The sequence below is a fragment of the Phocoena sinus genome, chromosome 19, assembly GCF_008692025.1.
Source record: "Phocoena sinus isolate mPhoSin1 chromosome 19, mPhoSin1.pri, whole genome shotgun sequence".
NCBI lineage: Eukaryota > Metazoa > Chordata > Mammalia > Artiodactyla > Phocoenidae > Phocoena > Phocoena sinus.
Genome location: NC_045781.1, coordinates 9917099 through 9935077, shown reverse-complemented (window position 1 = coordinate 9935077; position 17979 = coordinate 9917099). Strand labels below are relative to the sequence as shown.

At 58.1% G+C, this 17979-nt stretch overlaps 1 protein-coding gene across 2 annotated transcripts; it reads left to right on the top strand.

The window, feature by feature from the left end:
* The first annotated feature begins 4588 nt into the window (after positions 1 to 4588).
* Positions 4589 to 15434, top strand: BCAM (basal cell adhesion molecule (Lutheran blood group)). Of its 2 annotated transcripts, none has more exons than XM_032614052.1 (15): positions 4589 to 4692; positions 7259 to 7380; positions 7951 to 8179; positions 8275 to 8345; positions 8536 to 8632; positions 8724 to 8906; positions 9378 to 9514; positions 9781 to 9937; positions 11909 to 12024; positions 12126 to 12267; positions 12427 to 12563; positions 12745 to 12889; positions 12978 to 13122; positions 14041 to 14158; positions 14252 to 15434. In XM_032614052.1, exons 2-15 carry the CDS (start codon positions 7306 to 7308, stop codon positions 14255 to 14257), a joined length of 1758 nt encoding a protein of 585 aa, XP_032469943.1. In that variant the 5' UTR covers positions 4589 to 4692; positions 7259 to 7305; the 3' UTR covers positions 14258 to 15434. The 2 variants fall into 2 exon arrangements, with proteins under 2 accessions (XP_032469943.1, XP_032469942.1); XM_032614051.1 differs by lacking the exon at positions 4589 to 4692 and adding an exon at positions 5172 to 5362.
* The last annotated feature ends 2545 nt before the right edge of the window (positions 15435 to 17979 follow it).

Here is a 17979-nt window from a genome sequence, read left to right as displayed (position 1 = left end):
TCTGTCCTCTGGTTTGTGGAGAAGGAGCGTAGGGGCCACCAGGGGGCGGCTTGGTGTCGGGAACGGCAGTCCCTGGGGTCTGAGCCCCACCTGCTTAACCCTAGTGTCTGGGGTTCCCAGAGCTGAGAGTGGGAAACCCAGCTCCTCCGGATCCAGGAGTCTAGACTCCCAGACCCCTCCCCTCTCAGACCCAGGAGTCCTGCCCTCAGGACTTAGGAGTCCAGAGTCCCAAGTTCTCAGAGAATCAGGCATTCAACTCCCTTTCCCCAGCATGGAAAAAAACAAATTCCCGGACCCAAACCCAGTTATCCAAGGCAAAAAGACCCCACATTTCCTTGAGAGTTATTTATACACCCGGTCTTCCCACAATTCATTCTCATCCCTCTCTCTTTCCTCCATACCACTTGGGAAACTTCTTCCGGAGGAGCAGTGGAAGTGTCTCCTGAAGGGACCCAAGCATCCCTCTGCCTAAGTTTGAACCATCTGGCATCCCCTGAGCCCCTGCCCTGTGCCCAGTCCCAGGCCGGGCAATGCTGGGCATGTGGCAGTAATCACAGCCCTCCTGGGGCTCACAGTCTGGTGGGGGAGACAGAACTGTCCCCAGACCGTGGTGACACAGAGTGGGCAAAGCTGGGACGAGGGCAGCCCCGGGGGCTGCAGGAGCCTGGAGCAGACAGCTGACCCAGCCTGGGAGGTCAGGGAGGGCTTCCGGGAAGAGGGAATGTCTAAGCTGAGTCTGAAAAAGATGAGAAAAAGGTATTTCAGTGTCAACAGAGCATGGACGCATGCGTCATGGATTTAGTTCCAAGCAACAGAAACCTCTGGGGCAGGGAGGGAATTGATTTGAGAGGACTCGGGATCACTCAGATTCCCAGGAGTGATTAGAGAGCCAGGATTGGAAAGTGATCAAGAACACGACGAGCAGCTGGCCTCCAACCAGAGCCCAGCCACGATCACACCACAGAACCCGTCTGATGAGGATACACTGGTGCCCCAGTGACCACTGGACCTTGGTCATCTCTCTGCCTCTGCTGCCCCAGAAACAGACTGTGTCTGCTAGCTGTTACGTGGAACAAATCACACTGAAACTTACTGGTGAACAGTAATCATGGTTGCACTGATTGGGGGAAGGGCTCAGGATTTGGGGGGGTTCTGGCTCAGGGTGCAATCAAGTGGCGCTTGCAGCAGGGCAGCTGGGGGCTGGACAGGCATCCCTCAGCAGTCTCAGACCTCTCTCCACGTGGTCTCCACGCTTGCTAGTTTGCGCTTCCCCACAGCATGGCTGCCTCAGGGTAGTCAGACTGCTTATATGGTGGCGGAAGCCTTCACAGAAAGTATTCCAGTGATGCAGGCAGAAGCCACATGGCTTTTTCTACCCAACCTCGGGAGTCATGGAGCGTCACTTCGTGCCGCATTCTAATGGTTACATGCAAGTCACAAAACTGCACAGATTTAAGAGGAGGGGACGTAGACCCCCATCTCTCAGTGGAAAGAGTGTCAAGATCAGGTTGTACACAAGTGTGTGGGGGGCGTCCCTGGTGGCGCAACGGTTGGGAATCCGCCTGCCATTGCAGGGGACACAGGTTCAAGCCCTGGTCCGGGAAGATCCCACATGCTGCGGAGCAACAAAGCCCGTGCGCCACAACTACTGAGCCTGAGCTCTAGAGCCCGCGAGCCACAACTACTGAGTCTGCGTGCCACAACTACTGAAGCCCGCGCGCCTAGAGCCCGTGCTCCGCGACAAAGAGAAGCCACAGCAGTGAGAAGCCCGCTCCCCGCAGCTAGAGAAAAGCCCGCACGCAGCAACAAAGACCCAACGCAGCCAAAACTAAAAATAATTAATTAATTTAAAAAAAAAAAAAAAGAGTGTGTGGGATGAGAGCTATTGTCACGGCCATCTTTGGAAAGTAGAGTCTGCCCCAGCTGCCACAGCAGTAATAGATTAGCCAGGCTTTGTTTATTTGGCATTGTAGCACATGATTCCAAAGTATAGCGGGATTCGCCAAACTTAGGTCACCTGAGCTACAACGGAGGCAAACGGAGGAAAGAAACATTTGTCCTTACTGGTTTCAACAGAGGGTAACAGGCTTTCGGATGGCAGGGATTCTTTTGAATGTGGGAAGGGGATGCACATGCTAGTCAACCCTCCCTCCAAAAAGCCCATGACCATCCACCCCTTTGAGCACTCAACATCAGTATGTATCCTTTGCTCTACACTTACATTCTCTTCCCCCAAAAGTTCTCTTTTTTTTTAATTTTTTTAAATTTTTGGCTGCGTTGGCTCTTTGTTCTGCACGCGGGCTTTCTCTAGTTGCGGTGAGCGGGGGCTACTCTCCGTCGCAGTGCGTGGGCTTCTCACTGTGGTGGCTTCTCTTTGTTGCGGAGCGCGGGCTCTAGGCTCGCGGGCTTCAGTAGTTGTGGCGCACGGGCTTAGTTGCTCTGCAGCATGTGGGATCTTCCTGGACCAGGGCTCGAACCCGTGAATCATCACTATCATTTCTTTCTTTCTTTCTTTCTTTCTTTCTTTTGACAATGCTGCATGGCTTGTGGGATCTTAGTTCCCCAACCAAGGATTGAACCTGGGCCCTCAGGAGTGAAACCTCGGAGTCCTAACCACTGGACCACCAGAGAATTCCCTCATTTCATATTTTTGATGCTTTGACAAACCCGGAAACTTTCTGGGACCCTGAACCTTCCCGGGAACAAGATATGTATATTTTTATCAACACAAACTTTCAGTAGTTACATTTTCCAGTGCAAGTCTGGAATCATTGGGAAATAGACATTGCCCCTCCAAATTAAAATGTACAAGTATCTACACGTGGGACAGCATGGATGGAATTGGAAAATTCATTGATTCCACAAATACTTTCTCAGCTTCTTCTCATGCCAAGCACTGTTCTAGGCACTGGAGATATAGTGGTGAACCAAAAAAAGTTCCTGTTCTCTTGGAGCTTCTGTGCAAGACAGCAAAAAATAAATATGTAGTGGTGATAAGTGCCACAAAGGAAAAATGTAGTGAGATAAAGGGCTGGGATAGCAGGAGTTGCTAAATGAGATAGGATGGTCGAGGGAAGTTCTGTGATAAGGTGATAGAGTAGAGATTTGAAGCAAGTCAGGGAGGGAGCTATGGCAGGAAAGAATGTCCCAGGAGAGGAAAGAGCAAGTGCAAAGGCCCTGAGGCCGGAACACTCCTGGCGTTGGGAGAACAGCATGGAAGCAAAGAGACCACTGTGGCAGGAACAGAGCTAGCGAGGGGGAAGAGAGGGGCAGATGGGGTCACGGAAGTAGAGGACCAGATCTAGGACCCTGTGCGCCACGGAGAGGACTTCAGCTTTTACTCAGAGTGACAGGAGCCGTGGAAGGGTGCTGAGCAGAAGAGTGACAGCAGCTCACTCGCATTTTAATGGGATCCCTCCGGCTGTTTTGTGGAAATAAATTGTAGGGGACAAAGGCAGATGATATTTCAGTACTAGTTTCTGCAAGTCTGCGAGGAACCGTGCTGGTATTTATGACTTCCCTCCTTCATCCACACTCCATAGAATCCTCACCTAGAATCTCAGTTGCTTGGACTCTTGAGGAAGGTGGAAGGCAGGGTGCTGATGCGAGGGCGCCTGGCATCCCAAGCAGTAGGTACATGAGCCAGGGCCAGAGCAACAGGGGAGTGGGTGCCTGGGGTCACTGTGTGTAAGCTTGTCCCAGGGAGCACTTTTGTCTACGCGCGAGTTTCCACGTGCGTCCTGCGATGATCTAGTGCAGGTGGGGTTTGCACGTGAGCCTGTGTGCTTCTGCGTTTGAGCCTTGCAAACCTTCCCTGAGTGCCTGCTCCGAGTCTGGCCTTTGCAGGGCAGTGTTGGGGACACAACAGTGACCGAAACAGCCCTGGCCCTCCCCTAACCGGCTCCCGGTCCAGTGGGGGAGACAGACTTGTCCCCAGACAGAGATGACCCAGAATGTGCAGGGCTGGGGTGGGGGAGCCCAGAGGAGGCGCCTGACTCAGCCTAGGGGAGCAGAGAGGGCTTCCTGGAGGAGGGGCTGGTGCGGCTAATACTAAAAGGTCACCTCTCCCAATATAACAATTGCTCTCCTGTATGGACAAGGTAGCCTTGACCAGCCTAACCAATAACTCAGAGGCTGACCTGTAATCTAAGACTTCCCTGTTGTCTGACCGGTGACCACCCCACCCCCAGCTGATCAGAGGCCCGGGGAACCTCTCCCAGCATGACCAGCTGCCCCCTATTCTGACCAGTGTTGAGGGCTAGCTTCTCCCAGGTAACCAGTGAAATCTCACCCCCATCCCCAGCCAGCGTCTAGGGATTTTGTCCCAGTCAGGCCTGGTTTGTGAGGAGCTGTGCACAGTCTGATCTGTGATCCCAAGTCTGACCTGTGACCCTTCCTTCTGACCCATGGCAGGGGCTCCTCCCTTCCCTCAGGTACCCTGGCCTCCTCCCCTCCCCCACTCACCTGCTCCTGCCAGCCGGATTCTCTTCCCCTCCCCCCAAAGTTGGGAGGGAGTGAAGGGAAGAGAGAGGAAGGGGGGGGTGGCATTCCTGGGATTCCCTGGATGGGGGGAAGAGAGGGAGGCCCTACGGAGGAGAGCGGAGGAAAGCGCACCCCACGGCCCCAGTATCTATCCCAGAGGCCTGGGCAGGCCTGGGATTTGAAGACCATGCGATACAAGAGATTGAACTGGTGGGTTCCAGGCCACTGGTCAGACAGGAAAGCAGCCTGCGCACTGGCCACTGGGGAGGCTTCACAGGGCATACTGGGAGAAGCCGTTCTAGGCCTCTCGTCAGGCCGGGGATTGCTGGTTGGACTGGGGAGGCCAGTGCAGGCCACTCGTTGGACCGGGACCAGCTGTTTTAAAACGATGAGGCGAGCCCAGGCCACCGGCCATGGTGACAACGAGTCCCCCGGTCAGACTGAGGGGAAGAGAGAGGGTCCGCGGTTGTCCATTGAGGTCCCCGCTCGGGACACCGGCTGGACTGGTCGGTCAGGCCACCCGCCGCGGGCGCTGGGCAGCCTGAGCCTGACACCCCGCGGGCTGGGGGCGGAGGGAGCCCCGCTCCCGGCTGAGCGCTGGGAGGTCGTCTCCGGGCAGTGGGAGGTCCTGGCCCCGCGCCCGGGTTTGGGAGGGACGAGGGGCGCCGGGCGGGGCGGGGCGGGGCTACCTGGGGCGGGGCCTCCTCTCTCCAGCCCTGCGGCCGCCGAGCCCCAGCCCGGGTTCAGTTGTTTCCTCCGCTGCCGCTGCACCCGCCGCCGCCGCCCGCCACCTTGAACATGGAGCCCCCGGACGCCCGGGCCGGGGCGCGCAGGGTCCCGCGGCTGCTGGTGTTCGCGCTTCTGCTGGGGGCGCACCGAGGTATGGCTCGGGCTGAGAGCAGGGCGCGACTCAGGGGCGGCCCCTGGGGGACCCCGGGAAGGGAAGAGGGGAGGGCCTTTCAACCCAGGAAGCCTAACCTGGGGACCCCAGGGAGGAGGGATATGGGAGCATGGGGTGCCCCTCCCAGTGAGAGACATGGGGACAGCCAGGCAGAGGGGCTGGGGATCTACTACAGTGGATTAGAGGCGACCTGAGAAGTCGCGGGACCCAAGAGCGCGGGCTCTCCTCTCCCACCCCTACTCAGACCCTGGGATCTGCCCCCAGAGGTCCAGGCTTTCAGTGGCTGGAGCTTTCCCCGGCACAGAAGAGACCAAAACAGATCTCCCCGCTCAAAAGTTGTCAAGTTTTAAGAGGGTCAGGGACGCTGTGTCTAGAAACCAACAAGTTACGTGCATTTGAGGGTTCTCCCCCATGTAGCTTCAGAGCCCAGACTCGAAAGGACCCGCCTGCCCCACCTCCACCTCCACGGGAAAGGGCTGGGGCACCAGCCCTGACAGCGGAACCAAGTGTTTCCAAGTGACGGTGCCCCCTTCCCGGAGGCCCCAGATAATAAATCCACACACCTGCATGGTGGTGGGAGGAGGGGAGGAGGCCCTGAGGCACTGGCAGCAGAGGGACAGAGAGATGAGAGAACTGGGGAAGGGAGAGATCTCTTCGTCTGCCCTTGCTGTCTGCGGCTCAGACCCAGCCCAGGGTACCAGCTTGGTCCCACCTCCCTCCCAGGGGGCAGGCCTGAGCCACAGGTGGGTGCCTGGGAATCCAGGCCCCTGGCACAAGCACGGCAAGTAGTGGGTCCCCAGGGGCAGAGCTGGGCCAGGCTGGGCGGGGAAGGGACCGGAGGTTCTAAGAATTGAGAGCTCAGGCCAGGATGCCAGCCCAGAGAGTGAAAGAGCCTGCTTTCCCGATGCAAGCAGCTCTATCTGCCAGGATCCTGGGACAGGAGTGCTGGCCCTCAGCTCCCTTCTCCCTTGGGACCCAGGGTCCGGGGCCTCAACCCTATACTGTTCTGAGGTGACACACCGCTCAATCAAAGAGTCAGAGGGGCCAAGGAGCGGGCAGGGGGCTCAGGCAGGTCTGAGCCAGCCTGTCCCTCCCACATTCCTGAAACCTGCCCAGCCCTGTCCCCCTCACCGCACCCACACACCCACCCTGCCTCAGCTCCGGCCCAGCCCCAGCCCCAGCCTCCCACTCCTGAGGGAAAGGGCCAGGGACAGGGCCGGGCCGCATGGAGACTGAGAGAGACGCAGACACCGGGAAACTAAGAGATGGAGACCCAGGGGGAGCGACTAAGATGAGAGAGAGACGGTTATCCCACAGCGCTGTGCCAGGCCCTATGCAAAGTGCTGGAGGCAAAGGGATGAGCCCACCCAGCCCTGCGCTTGAGGGGCCTTTGGTCAGTGAGGAAAGCAAGGACAGACATGATTTGAGCCCAAGAGGATTGAATGGAGGCCACCGGGGCCCTGGGTGGCCCAGGGGAGGAGCGCTTAGTTCTGCAGGTGAAGGGCGAGATGGAGAGAAATGCTGATGGAATCTGAAGCTCAGAGGCACAGCGATGACAGATGAAGGGAGAGAGGAGCTGGGTCCTGGGGGAGGGGCCGGGGGCCTGGACTCCTGGGTCCTGGGGGAGGAGGGGCCAGGGGCCTGGATCCTGGGTCTGAAGGAGGAGGGGCTGGGGGTCTGGATCCTGGGTCTGGGGGAGGAGGGGTTGGGGGCCTGGATCCTAGGTCTGGGGGAGGAGGGGCCGGGGGCCTGGATCCTGGGTCTGAGGGAGGAGGTGCTGGGGGCCTGGACTCCTGGGTCCTGGGGGAGGAGGGGCTGTGTCTGGAAGACTACCTACTGGTGGTGGTGGGAGAGAGCTCAGTCGCCCTCCCGCAGGTGCCAAGGCTGAGGTGCGCCTGTCTGTGCCCCCTCTGGTGGAGGTGATGAGGGGGGAGCCTGTCACTCTGGACTGCACCCCTTTGGGGGCCCATGACCATTTCGTGCTGGAATGGTTCCTGGTGAGTGCTGCTGGCTGGGGGCCAGGGGATGCCAGAGGGGTGCCTGAGAGTCGGGGCGCAGTGGGGCTGCAGACGTTCATTCCCTCATCGGCCCAAAGGCCCCTAGAAGCTCCACCAAGCTGCTTTTCCATTTTACAGATGGGGAAATGGAGGCGCAGCAAGGGGGAAGCCCTCTCCAGGGTCCCCTGGTGTCCGGGCACAGCCGAGGCTAGAATGAAGAAGTGCCCCTCAGAGCGCTGGCTCTTGAGAGAGGACATTTAGAGGCAGACACCCAGAAAGCAAGAGGCTGGGGGGTGGGACTAAAGAGAAAAAGGAAAGAAGGGGGAGAGACAGGGAGGGAGAGGGAGACAGGTGGGAACAGAGTGAGATGGAGAAAGAGGGAGCCAGAGAGAGGAAAATGTGACAACAGACAGGGAGCAGGGGTGGGAGGGGTGGAGAGAGGGACAGAGGGACCAGAGAGAGAGAACGTGAGGCAAAGAGATCCACGGAGCAGCAGAAAGAAAGGGACATCGAGGAGGGAGGGCCAGGCTGGCCAGGCAGCTCCCAGCTGAGGCGCTCCTCTGCCCACAGGCCGACCGCTCTGGGGTCCGCCACCGCCTGGCCTCAGCCGAGCTGCACGGCACTGAGCTCCAGGACAAGGTGCAGGACTCCCGGGGCCGCAGCCCACCATACCAGCTGGACTCCCGGGGGCGTCTGGTGCTGGCCGAGGCCCAGGTGGGCGACGAGCGGGACTACGTGTGCTTGGTGAGGGCGGGGGCAGCGGGCACTGCCGAGGCCACCGCGAGGCTCAATGTGTTCGGTGAGTGTCTGGGGCCCCCCCACTAGCCGCCCTGGGAAGGGGCAGGCCAGTGAGAACCCCGGGAAGGGGCTCCTGACATAACATCTCTCCCGTAGTGAAACCAGAGGCCACCGAGGTCTCCCCCAACAGAGGGACACTGTCTGTGATGGAGGATTTCGCCCAGGAGGTACCTCGGGCCACACCTTGATTCTAGCATTCTGGGGGCGGAGGGGGCTGGAGGCTTGGGCTTCCTAGTCTGAGGAATAGGGTGCTGGGAGCTGGACTCCTGCATCTGGCTGGGGAGAAACCCTAAGGGAGGGGGACCCAGACTTCAGGGTCCTGGCTCCGAGCCCATTGCGGGCCTGTGTCTGCCCCAGATAGCCACCTGCAACAGTCGCAATGGGAACCCGGCCCCGCAGATCACGTGGTACCGGAACGGGCAGCGCCTGGAGGTGCCCATGGAGGTGAACTCCGGTGAGCGCGTGGGAGCCCAGCTAGACTCCCTGGGGGCCGCGGCGGAACGGGGCCGGGCTGGCTGACCCCCTCGTCCTTCCCTCTCTCCCAGAGGGCTATATGACCAGCCGCACAGTCCGGGAGTCCTCGGGCCTGCTGTCTCTCACCAGCACCCTCTACCTGCGGCTCCACAAGGCCGACCGGGACGCCAGCTTCCACTGCTCCGTGCACTACCGCCTGCCCACGGGCCGGCACGGCCGCCTGGACAGCCCTTCCTTCCACCTCACCCTGCACTGTGAGTCCCTGCCGGCCGCTGACCGCCCTGCCCTTGGACTCTACACCTCACTGTGGCCTGACCCTCCACTCCCCTCTGACCTTCCGCTCCCTTAGCCCGTGGTGCAGTTCGTACTGGCTTCTGGCCTTTGACCTCTGAGCCATAGCACCCTGAACCCCACGGAGTTTCATGACTAAACGTTGTGCCCCATCCTTTCACACCACGTTGGGTCCCCTGAATCTCACATTGACCTGTCACTCACACCGACCTCTGACCCTTGACCTGTTCTCTCAGCCTATCTCAACCTCTGACCTCGGGTCCCTGATCTCAGAATAAGTGCGAACCTGAGCCTTGAAAGATAGAACCTCAAAAAAAAAAAAAAAAAAAGAAAGAAAGAAAGATAGAACCTCTAACCTTTCACTGACCTCTCTCCCTTAATCCAGCCCTACCTTTTACAGTTGACCCTTTTCATGAGTCTGCCCTTTCCCTTAGATCCCACAGAGCACGTGCAGTTCTGGTTGGGCAGCCCATCCACTACTGCAGGCTGGGTTCGCGAGGGTGACTCTGTCCAGCTGTTCTGCCGGGGGGATGGCAGCCCCAACCCGGAGTACACGTTTTTCCGTCTTCAGGTAACTCACCCCATCATTCCCTTGGAACCGCCAGCCCCTGAGCTCTGCAACATACTCACCTGCACCAACTTCTGACCTTTCACGTGGGTGGTGCCTGGCTTAGCGGGGCACCTGTCCGGTGACCCAGGAGCTATCAGGACCTCTGACCTCTGATTTGAGAGAGTCCTGACTCACCGTGATGCCTGACTTGGATGACCCCTGACCTAGCATGACCCTGCCAGCCTAAGGTATCTCCTGAACCAGGTTCCTCATTCCTGGTCCCCCAGGACAAGCAGGAGGATGTGCTAAAGACAAATCTCGAGGGGAACTTGACCCTGGAAGGGGTGCAGCGGAGCCAGAGCGGGACCTACGGCTGCAGGGTGGAAGACTACGACGCCGCAGGGGACGCAGAGCTCTCCAAAACCCTGGAGCTGCACGTGGCCTGTGAGAGCCCCGGGAGAGCGGGAGGGGGTGCCTGGCACCAGCCGCCTCCTCACCCTCACCCCTCCGCGGCCTGCCTCCAACCCTTTCTGTGGTCCCTGCCCTGGTCCAGATGCCCCGGGCCCCTCCAGTCTCCCACACAAGGCAGCCAGAGAGTCCTTTCCAAAGCATAAACACCTGACCTTCCCCTGCTTGGAACCTGCCGTGGCTCCCCAGTGCTCCCGGGAGAAAATCCACATGCCTCACCATGGCCTTCGAGGCCCACCTGGCTGGCATCACCTTCGGCGGACCCTTCTTCCGGCCAAGGCATTCACCCCATCACACCACAAGCTCCTCTCCTCTTTCCTGCGATAACTCCCCATCCTCTCTACCATCCATTCCGGATCAATCTCATGGGTCCCAGTCTTCTAAGAAGCCTTCTCTGTCCACCTGCACCCAAGCCCTGTGTGAAGGCTCTGTCCCTCCTCGACTCTCCTTCCACCTCCCTTCCTGGGGCTAGACCCAGTGCCAGATGTTAGGGACGGCTCTGTGAACAAGACAGCCCAGTCCCTGCCACCACAGAGCTCCAGGTCCGGTAGGGGAGACAGATGGTAAACACTGAACAAGACACTTTGAGTAGCAATCCTGCGTCTACAGAGACTAACACAGAGGGATGGGATAAGGAATTGCCCGGCGAGCGGGGATTATTTTAGATTGGGGGTGTTGAAGGCTGCATCCCTAGGAAGCAGATTCTGACTACAGGCAGGAAACTTACGGGGAGCGCCTTGGGATCCACACCTATTGGGGGGTGGGGAGGGGAAGGAAGCAGGATTGGGCAGGGGGGGAAGTTGGGCTTCAGTCTAAGGAAGACCTCGGTCGGTCCCGCAGGGCACTTGGAGGCTGGGATATCCCCAGTTGGGGCGTGGGGGCCAGGCCTTTATACCGCCCACGTCAACCCATTATTGGATGTGGGCTGCCTGGGGGAGGAGGGGACATGACCTTGAATGAGGGGCTCTCTGAGGCTCAGGCAGTTTCCAGAGCCGGCTGACAGCTGAGGGCTGATAGCTGACATCCTTCTCAACAGCTGGGGGAACAAATTCTTCAGTGCCGAAGGGGAAGCCTGAGTGTCCACAACAGAGGGTCAGAGAGGCCTCTCTGAGAAGGGGGAATTTGAGTAGGAAACCAAAGAATGGAATCAGAAATACAAAGAGCCAGAAAAAGAGCATTCCAAGCCAAGGAAACAACACATGCAAAGGCCCTGAGGCAGGACCCAACTTGGCATATACTGTAGAACAACAGGGAGAGAATAGGGTAGCTGGAGCTCCTGGGATAAGGGGGGAGGGGGGGAGATGAGGTTGAAGCAGTGGGCAGGGTCGACGAGACAGAGTCTTTTGGCTTCATTAAGGAATGTGACCTTGATGCCCACGGTACTGGGGAACCACCGCAGGATTTTAAGCAGAGGCAAGGGCTGACCAGTGTGTGTTTTGAAAAGATCCCCCTGGCTGCTCAGCAGAGGATGGACCAGAGAGGATAAGAGTCTTGCCCAGTAGGGAGACCAGTGAGGAGGTGACTGCAGCCATCAAGGCAGTTGGACCCTGGGGTCAGAGATGGAAAGAAGGGAGAAGATCCATTGGGTGGGGGGGTGGGCAGAGCAGAGAAATATTTGATAAAAGGATGGGTAGTACAGAGAAGGCCAGGGTTTGGGTGGTAAGTCAAAGAAGGAGCGCCTCACACCTCCAAGGTTATCCATTAACCTTAGGCCCAGACATCAGCTCTGGAGGCAAGTGGTCGAGGTGGGCATGTATTTTGGAGTCAGATTCCTAGATCTGGGCTTGAGGGCTCGGCTGGGAGAGTGGAGAGTTCACAGCGCTGGGGAGAACTTGGTGTTCTCTGCTGACGATTGTCCGTTCACGTCTGCACCCCCAACAGCCCTGGAGAGTCCCTAGCCGAGTGGGTGAGGGTCCGGGGAAGGTGACAGTCTGTACCCCCCTCCAGACCTGGACCCCCTGGAGCTCAGCACTGGGGAGGAGCTTTCCTTACCCCTGGGCAACAGCACAGCCGTGAACTGCTCCGTGCGAGGCCTGCCCACCCCAGCCCTACGCTGGACCAAGGTGAGAGGGAAAGACGTCCCCCCAGCACAAGACCCCCCGCTCCCATCGACCCCTCCCTTCTCTCACGGCCAGCCTGACCTTCTCTTTCTCTCCCCACCCAGGACTCGGTACCCCTGGGGGACAGCCCCACGCTCTCCCTCCTCTCCGTCACCTTCGATTCCGCCGGCACCTACACGTGTGAGGCCTCCATGCCCACGGTCCCCGTCCTTAGTCGCACCCGAAGCTTCAAGTTGCTGGTCCAAGGTTTGGGGGCGGGAGAACAGGGGTAGTGTGGGAGAGTGGGGGGCCAGGACCAAGCAAGACAGGGGTCCGCAGCTGGTCCTTCTCTCCTCGTTCTCTCTCCCTCTGTCCCCTTCCCCGGGGTGCCTCCCGCTCACCTCCTTCCCACCCCACCACCCGCAGGCCCACCGGAGTTAAGGGCAGAAGAGACTCAGCCCAAGGCAGAGGGCGGCTGGAGGGAAGGAGGTGAAGTCAGGCTGACCTGCTACGCACGCGGCTACCCAGAGCCCAAACTCAGCTGGAGCCAGTTGGGCGGCAGCGTAAGGGACCCTCCTCTGCATCCCGAACCCTCTGGAACCCTCCCCAAGTCCCTGCCCCCTCAACGGTCCAAGCACTGTGTGTCACCCACCCCACGCCCCTCCGCCGACCACTTCCTCTTCACCTGTGCCCTCACCCGAGCCCTTGGCCCCGTGGGCCCAGGCCTGACACGAGCCTCCACAGCTAGCAGAGCCAGCCCCCGGAGGCCAGGGCTGGGTGAGCAGCTCCCTGACCCTGAAGGTGACCAGTGCCTTGAGCCGAGATGGTGTCTCCTGTGAGGCCTCCAACCCCTACGGGAACGACCGGCACGTCTTCCACTTCGGCACTGGTGAGTGACCGCAGTGGTGGGACAGGAGCCGGGTGCGGGGCAGACAGCGCTGCTGGCTGACCGCCTCCCCCTCCGTCCTGCCCTGCAGTGGCCCCCCAGACCTCCCAGGCTGGAGTTGCGGTCATGGCCGTGGCCGTCAGCGTGGGCCTACTGCTCTTCATCGTGGCCGCCTTCTACTGCATGAGACGCAAGGGGCAACCCGGCTGCTGCCGGCGGGGGGAGAAGGGATCTCCGTGAGTGGCGTGCCACCTTGAAATTGACCTCTCGAACCCAACTCTGACCTCACCCCCAACCTCTACCCCAAACCAACCACATCCCCAACTCCAGCTCCGTCGCCAGTAAGGTGCCGTCCCATCTCCGACCTCAGAGCTGATCCATGACCATGCCCTCCCCCATCCTCATCCCCACCTACAGCCCCACCCAACCCATAAGCACCTCCCGATGCCCCGCCAAGCCCACCTTAACCCCAGTCCCATCCCCCGTCTCATCCCCACCTCTGATCCCAACCCATAATTACGCCCAAACCCCCCCCAGCCCCAGTTTAACCCCATCTGTACCCCAGCCTCCTCTGCCGCGACTCCAACCCCAAACCCAGCCCATAACCGTCACCAAACCCGTCCCCGTCTAACCTCCACGTCTCCATCCTCAGCCCTGACACACAAACATCCCCATCTCCAGCCCCAATCCTGACCATGCCCTTAACCTCACCCCACACTCCAGCTTCCTCTCCATCCCCAGCCCCTCCCCCAGCCGCATCCTCAACTCCAGCCCGTACCCAGCACCAAACGCAGCTTCAACCACATGTCCATCCCCAAGGCCCCCTGCAAACCCCATCCCGTTCCCATTCCTAGCTCCAAACCCATCCCCATCTGACCTCATCTCCAAGCGCAGCCACACGGCCGCCCTCGGCTCCAGTCCACAGTCATCCCCACACCCATCCTCCAAACCGACCCCAGCGACACCACCAGCTCCGACTCCAACAGCATCTTCGACCGTGGCCTCAGCCTATACCCAACCCCAGTGCCACTACCACCTCCTACCCCGTCCCAACCGTTCCCACCCATCCCCAAGTCCATCCCCATCCAACACACGCCGTGCCCAGCTCTTTCCCTGGCCGTGACCACCTCCAACATGCTGCCTCCTCCCACTAGGCCACCTGGGGAACCTGAGCTGAGCCACTCAGGGTCAGAGCGGCCGGAGCAGACGGGCCTTCTCGTGGGGGGTGCCTCTGGAGGAGCCAGGCATGGGAGCAGGGGCTTTGGAGATGAGGTGGGTGAGGGCCTGGGCACCCTGGTGAGAGGGGAGTGCCGGGGGTGGAACAGCCTCTATGAGCCCAGGCTGACCCCTCCATCTTCTCCCCAGTGCTGAGCCCGAGGACCTCCCAGAGGCAGTCACTGAACCCGACCTGGAGTTGCGGGCACCAGAAAACCAGCCCTGCCCACGCCTCTGCCTGCCCCCGCCTTCCCGGCCTACCCTCATCCCTCTCGGGCCCTCCCTTCCTTCCTCTGTAGGCTGGGCAGGGACCACAGCAGCCCTACCGCTGCTGGGAGGGAGGAGACCTTCCTCCAGGGAGTATGACTCTCCCAGGCCCCAGAATAGCTCCTGGACCCAAGCCCAAGGCCTGGCCTGGGACGAGACTTGAGGGTCGGCTGGCCGGGGCTATTTTTACCTCCTGTCTCCACTGCTGGTCCCCCCACCTGACGTCCTGCTGCATGGTCTGACACTGGATCCCCACCTCACCCCCCGCCCCTGCCCTCGCCCCCTCATCTGTGGACACTGGAGTCTGGAATAAATGCTGTCTGTCACGTGGACACCATCCTGCGGCCAGAGCCTCCTCCGGGGGATGAAAGGGGAAAGAGGCGCAGGTGATGTTCCCTCCCCCCTGGCTCTCCCGCACCCTTGCTGCACCTCGGGAGAATCTGATGTCATGGAGAAAGAAATGAGAGAGAGAGAAAGAGAGAGAGAGAGAAAGGTGACTCAGCTGGATGAGGGTGGAGGAGAGAGGTGCTGGGGATCCAGAGGGAGATGAGCCTGGCTCCTGAGGACCAGTGCCTATTTGCGGGGTGGGGTGCTGCCCCCTTAAGTAAAAGTTCCCAGTCTCTCTTGCCAGAGACCCAGGGGAATTGAAGTTTCCAGAGGAAAAGCTCTCTCTGAGCCGTAGAGTGGATGGAATTAGGGATTTAGCTGTCTACTCTGAGGGTGGCCTGGTGCCAGCAGTTGAGGACTCCCTGGGGGAGGAGGGGTGACTTGGAGGAACCCCAGTGAAGGGGCCTGGGGCAGAGAGAAGAGAGGGTAGAAATGGCAAGGCCAGCTAGGGAGACTTACTGAGGCAGAGGAAGAGGGATTTGAAAGGAGGATGGAGAGGCTTAAGGGGAGGTAGAGGGATGGACTGGGGCAGCTCAGAGAAGAGAGAGAGCCATTGAGTCAGACAGATTTGGGGAGAGAGGCAAAGACAGACTAATACAGGCATACCTTGGACCTATTTCCAGTGCAGTTCCAGACCACGGCAATAAAGCAAATATCACAATAAAGCGTGTCACATGAATTTTTTGGTCTTCCAGTGCATGTAAGTTATGTTTGCATTATACTGTAGTCTAGTAAGTATGCAATAGCGTTATGCCAAAGCAAACAATGTGGGACTTCCCTGGTGGCGCAGTGGTTAAGAATCCGCCTGCCAATGCAGGGGACACGGGTTCAAGCCCTGGTCAGGGACGATCCCACGTGCCGCGGAGCAACTAAACCCGTGAGCCACAACTACTGAGCCTGCGCTCTAGAGCCCGCGAGCCACAACCACTGAAGCCCACGCACCTAGAGCCCGTGCTCCACAACAAGAGAAGTGACCGCAATGAGAAGCCCACGCACCACAACGAAGAGCAGCCCCCGCTCGCCACAACTAGAGAAAGCCCGTGCACAGCAACGAAGACCCAATGCACCCAAAACAAATTTATTTTAAAAACCAAAAAAAAATGTACGTACCTTAACTAAAAAACACATTCTTGTTAAAAACTCTAATCATCACCTGAGCCTTCTGTGAGTCACATCAAAGATCACTGATCACAGATCACCATAACAAATAGAATAGCAATGAGGAAGTTTGAAATATTGCAAGAATTATCAACAGAGACAGGAAGCGAGCCAAGGCCGTTGGGGAAATGGCGCCAATAGACTCCCTCGACACAGGGTCGCCACAAACCTGAAGTTTGTGAAAAATGCAGTATCTGGGAAGCGCAATAAAGCAAAGTGCCATAAAGAGAGGTAGGCCTGTAGAGACAAAGACAGAAACACAGAAAGAACTGGGATTCAGAGAGATCATTCCAGTTAGAAAGGAAGAGAAAAAAGGAGCAGCTCCGAAGCAGGAGGAGGAGGCTGGTAGCGGGGGGGCGGACAGACGTGTGACTTTGGGCAAGTGACTTCACCTCCCTGAGTCCATCAAACGGAGATGAATCACACTTGGGCTGTGGATGGCCACTGTGAGAAGTGAGAGCAGCCATCCCTGTGCAATGCATGCTGGGAGGTCTCTGCAGGTGACCCCACCCCTTGTCATCAGTTTACTCAGCCACAAAGTGGACCAAGTGGGATCTGTGGCCGTGCGAAGTTGGAGCCATGTGAAGTTGATGCTATGGGAGCCTCCTTGTAGGCAACTGAGCAGATGCCCAGAGGCCCCAGAGCAGAAGAGCTCACAGTGGCCGAATAAAGGTGCTCAAATCCCATGGTTTATTGAATCAGATTAAAACAAACGTGAGAAGCAAGAGAGTTGGGGCGCAAGCAATCAAAGGCCCCCCTACCTGACCTCTGGTGTCCATATGGCTCTCTTGTCCTTTCACTGTGGTGTGGTCTCCATGCCCAGAGTCGAGGGGGAGCCAGGAGGCTCTGCACCCAATAGATGCCAGGGCCACGTGGGGGCAAATGCGCTCGGCCACACCTGCAGCTGGAGGAAAATGTGCTTGGTGGCCATGGCTTTTACCTGCATGACATACGTAGGCACAGGACTCACCAAGCAGAGCGAGAGTCACCAGCGAGAAATACCTTAAGGACTCTCAGATACTTGGGGCTTACTCGATCTTTCTATCCTTCCCCTCTACGTTCAGCTCACTTTTTTAATCCAAGTATAGTTGATTTACAATGTTGTGTTAGTTTCTGCTGTACAGCAAAGTGATTCAGTTATACATATATATACATTCTGTTTCATATTCTTTTCCACTATGGTTTATCACAGGATATTGAATAGAGTTCCCTCGGACCTTGTTGTTTATCCATTCTATATGTAATAGTTTGCGTCTGCTAATCCCAAACTCCCAATCCATCCCTCCCTCCCCAACTGAATATTCTTTTTTTTTTTTCGGTACCCGGGCCTTTCACTGCTGTGGCCTCTCTCATTGCAGAGCACAGGCTCCGGACACGCAGGCTCAGCGGCCATGGCTCACGGGCCCAGTCGCCCCGCGGCATGTGGGATCTTCCCGGACCGGGGCACGAACCCGTGTCCCCTGCATCGGCAGGTGGACTCTCAACCACTGCGCCACCAGGGAAGCCCTGAATATTCTTTTTAAAAAAAAAAATACAGCAGGGCTTCCCTGGTGGCGCAGTGGTTAAGAATCCGCCTGCCAATGCGGGGGACACAGGTTCGAACGATGGTCCGGGAAGATCCCACATGCCGCGGAGCAAATAAGCCCGTGTGCCACAACTACTGAGCCCATGTGCTGCAACTACTGAAGCCCCTGTGCCCAGAGCCCGTGATCCGCAACAAGAGAAGCCACCACAATGAGACGCCCGTGCACCGCAACGAAGAGTAGCCACCCCCCACCCCTCACTGCAACTAGAGAAAGCCCTCGTGTAGCAATGAAGACCCAATGCAGCCAAAAATAAATAAATAAAATTTTAAAAAATACAGCAGACACACATAAAAATCATAGGGTGGTTGGGAGAATTTGATAACTGTGGAAAGTGTTTGGTACAAAGCCTTGCACAGAGCATGTGTTCATTATTATTATTGTTATTATTATTATCATATCATCATTAATGGAAAATGGAGGGACAGAAAGAAAAGCAAGGAAGGGACCAGGTGGAGAGAGGTACCACTCTAAGGGCAGATA

Excerpts from the sequence above, each read along its gene's own strand:
- BCAM (XM_032614051.1), top strand. The coding sequence starts at position 5,281 with ATGGAGCCCCCGGACGCCCGGGCCGGGGCGCGCAGGGTCCCGCGGCTG. Across the intron at positions 5,363-7,258 it reads TCTGCTGGGGGCGCACCGAG|GTGCCAAGGCTGAGGTGCGC; the intron begins GTATGGCTCGGG and ends GCCCTCCCGCAG. Across the intron at positions 8,907-9,377 it reads CTTCCACCTCACCCTGCACT|ATCCCACAGAGCACGTGCAG; the intron begins GTGAGTCCCTGC and ends CCTTTCCCTTAG.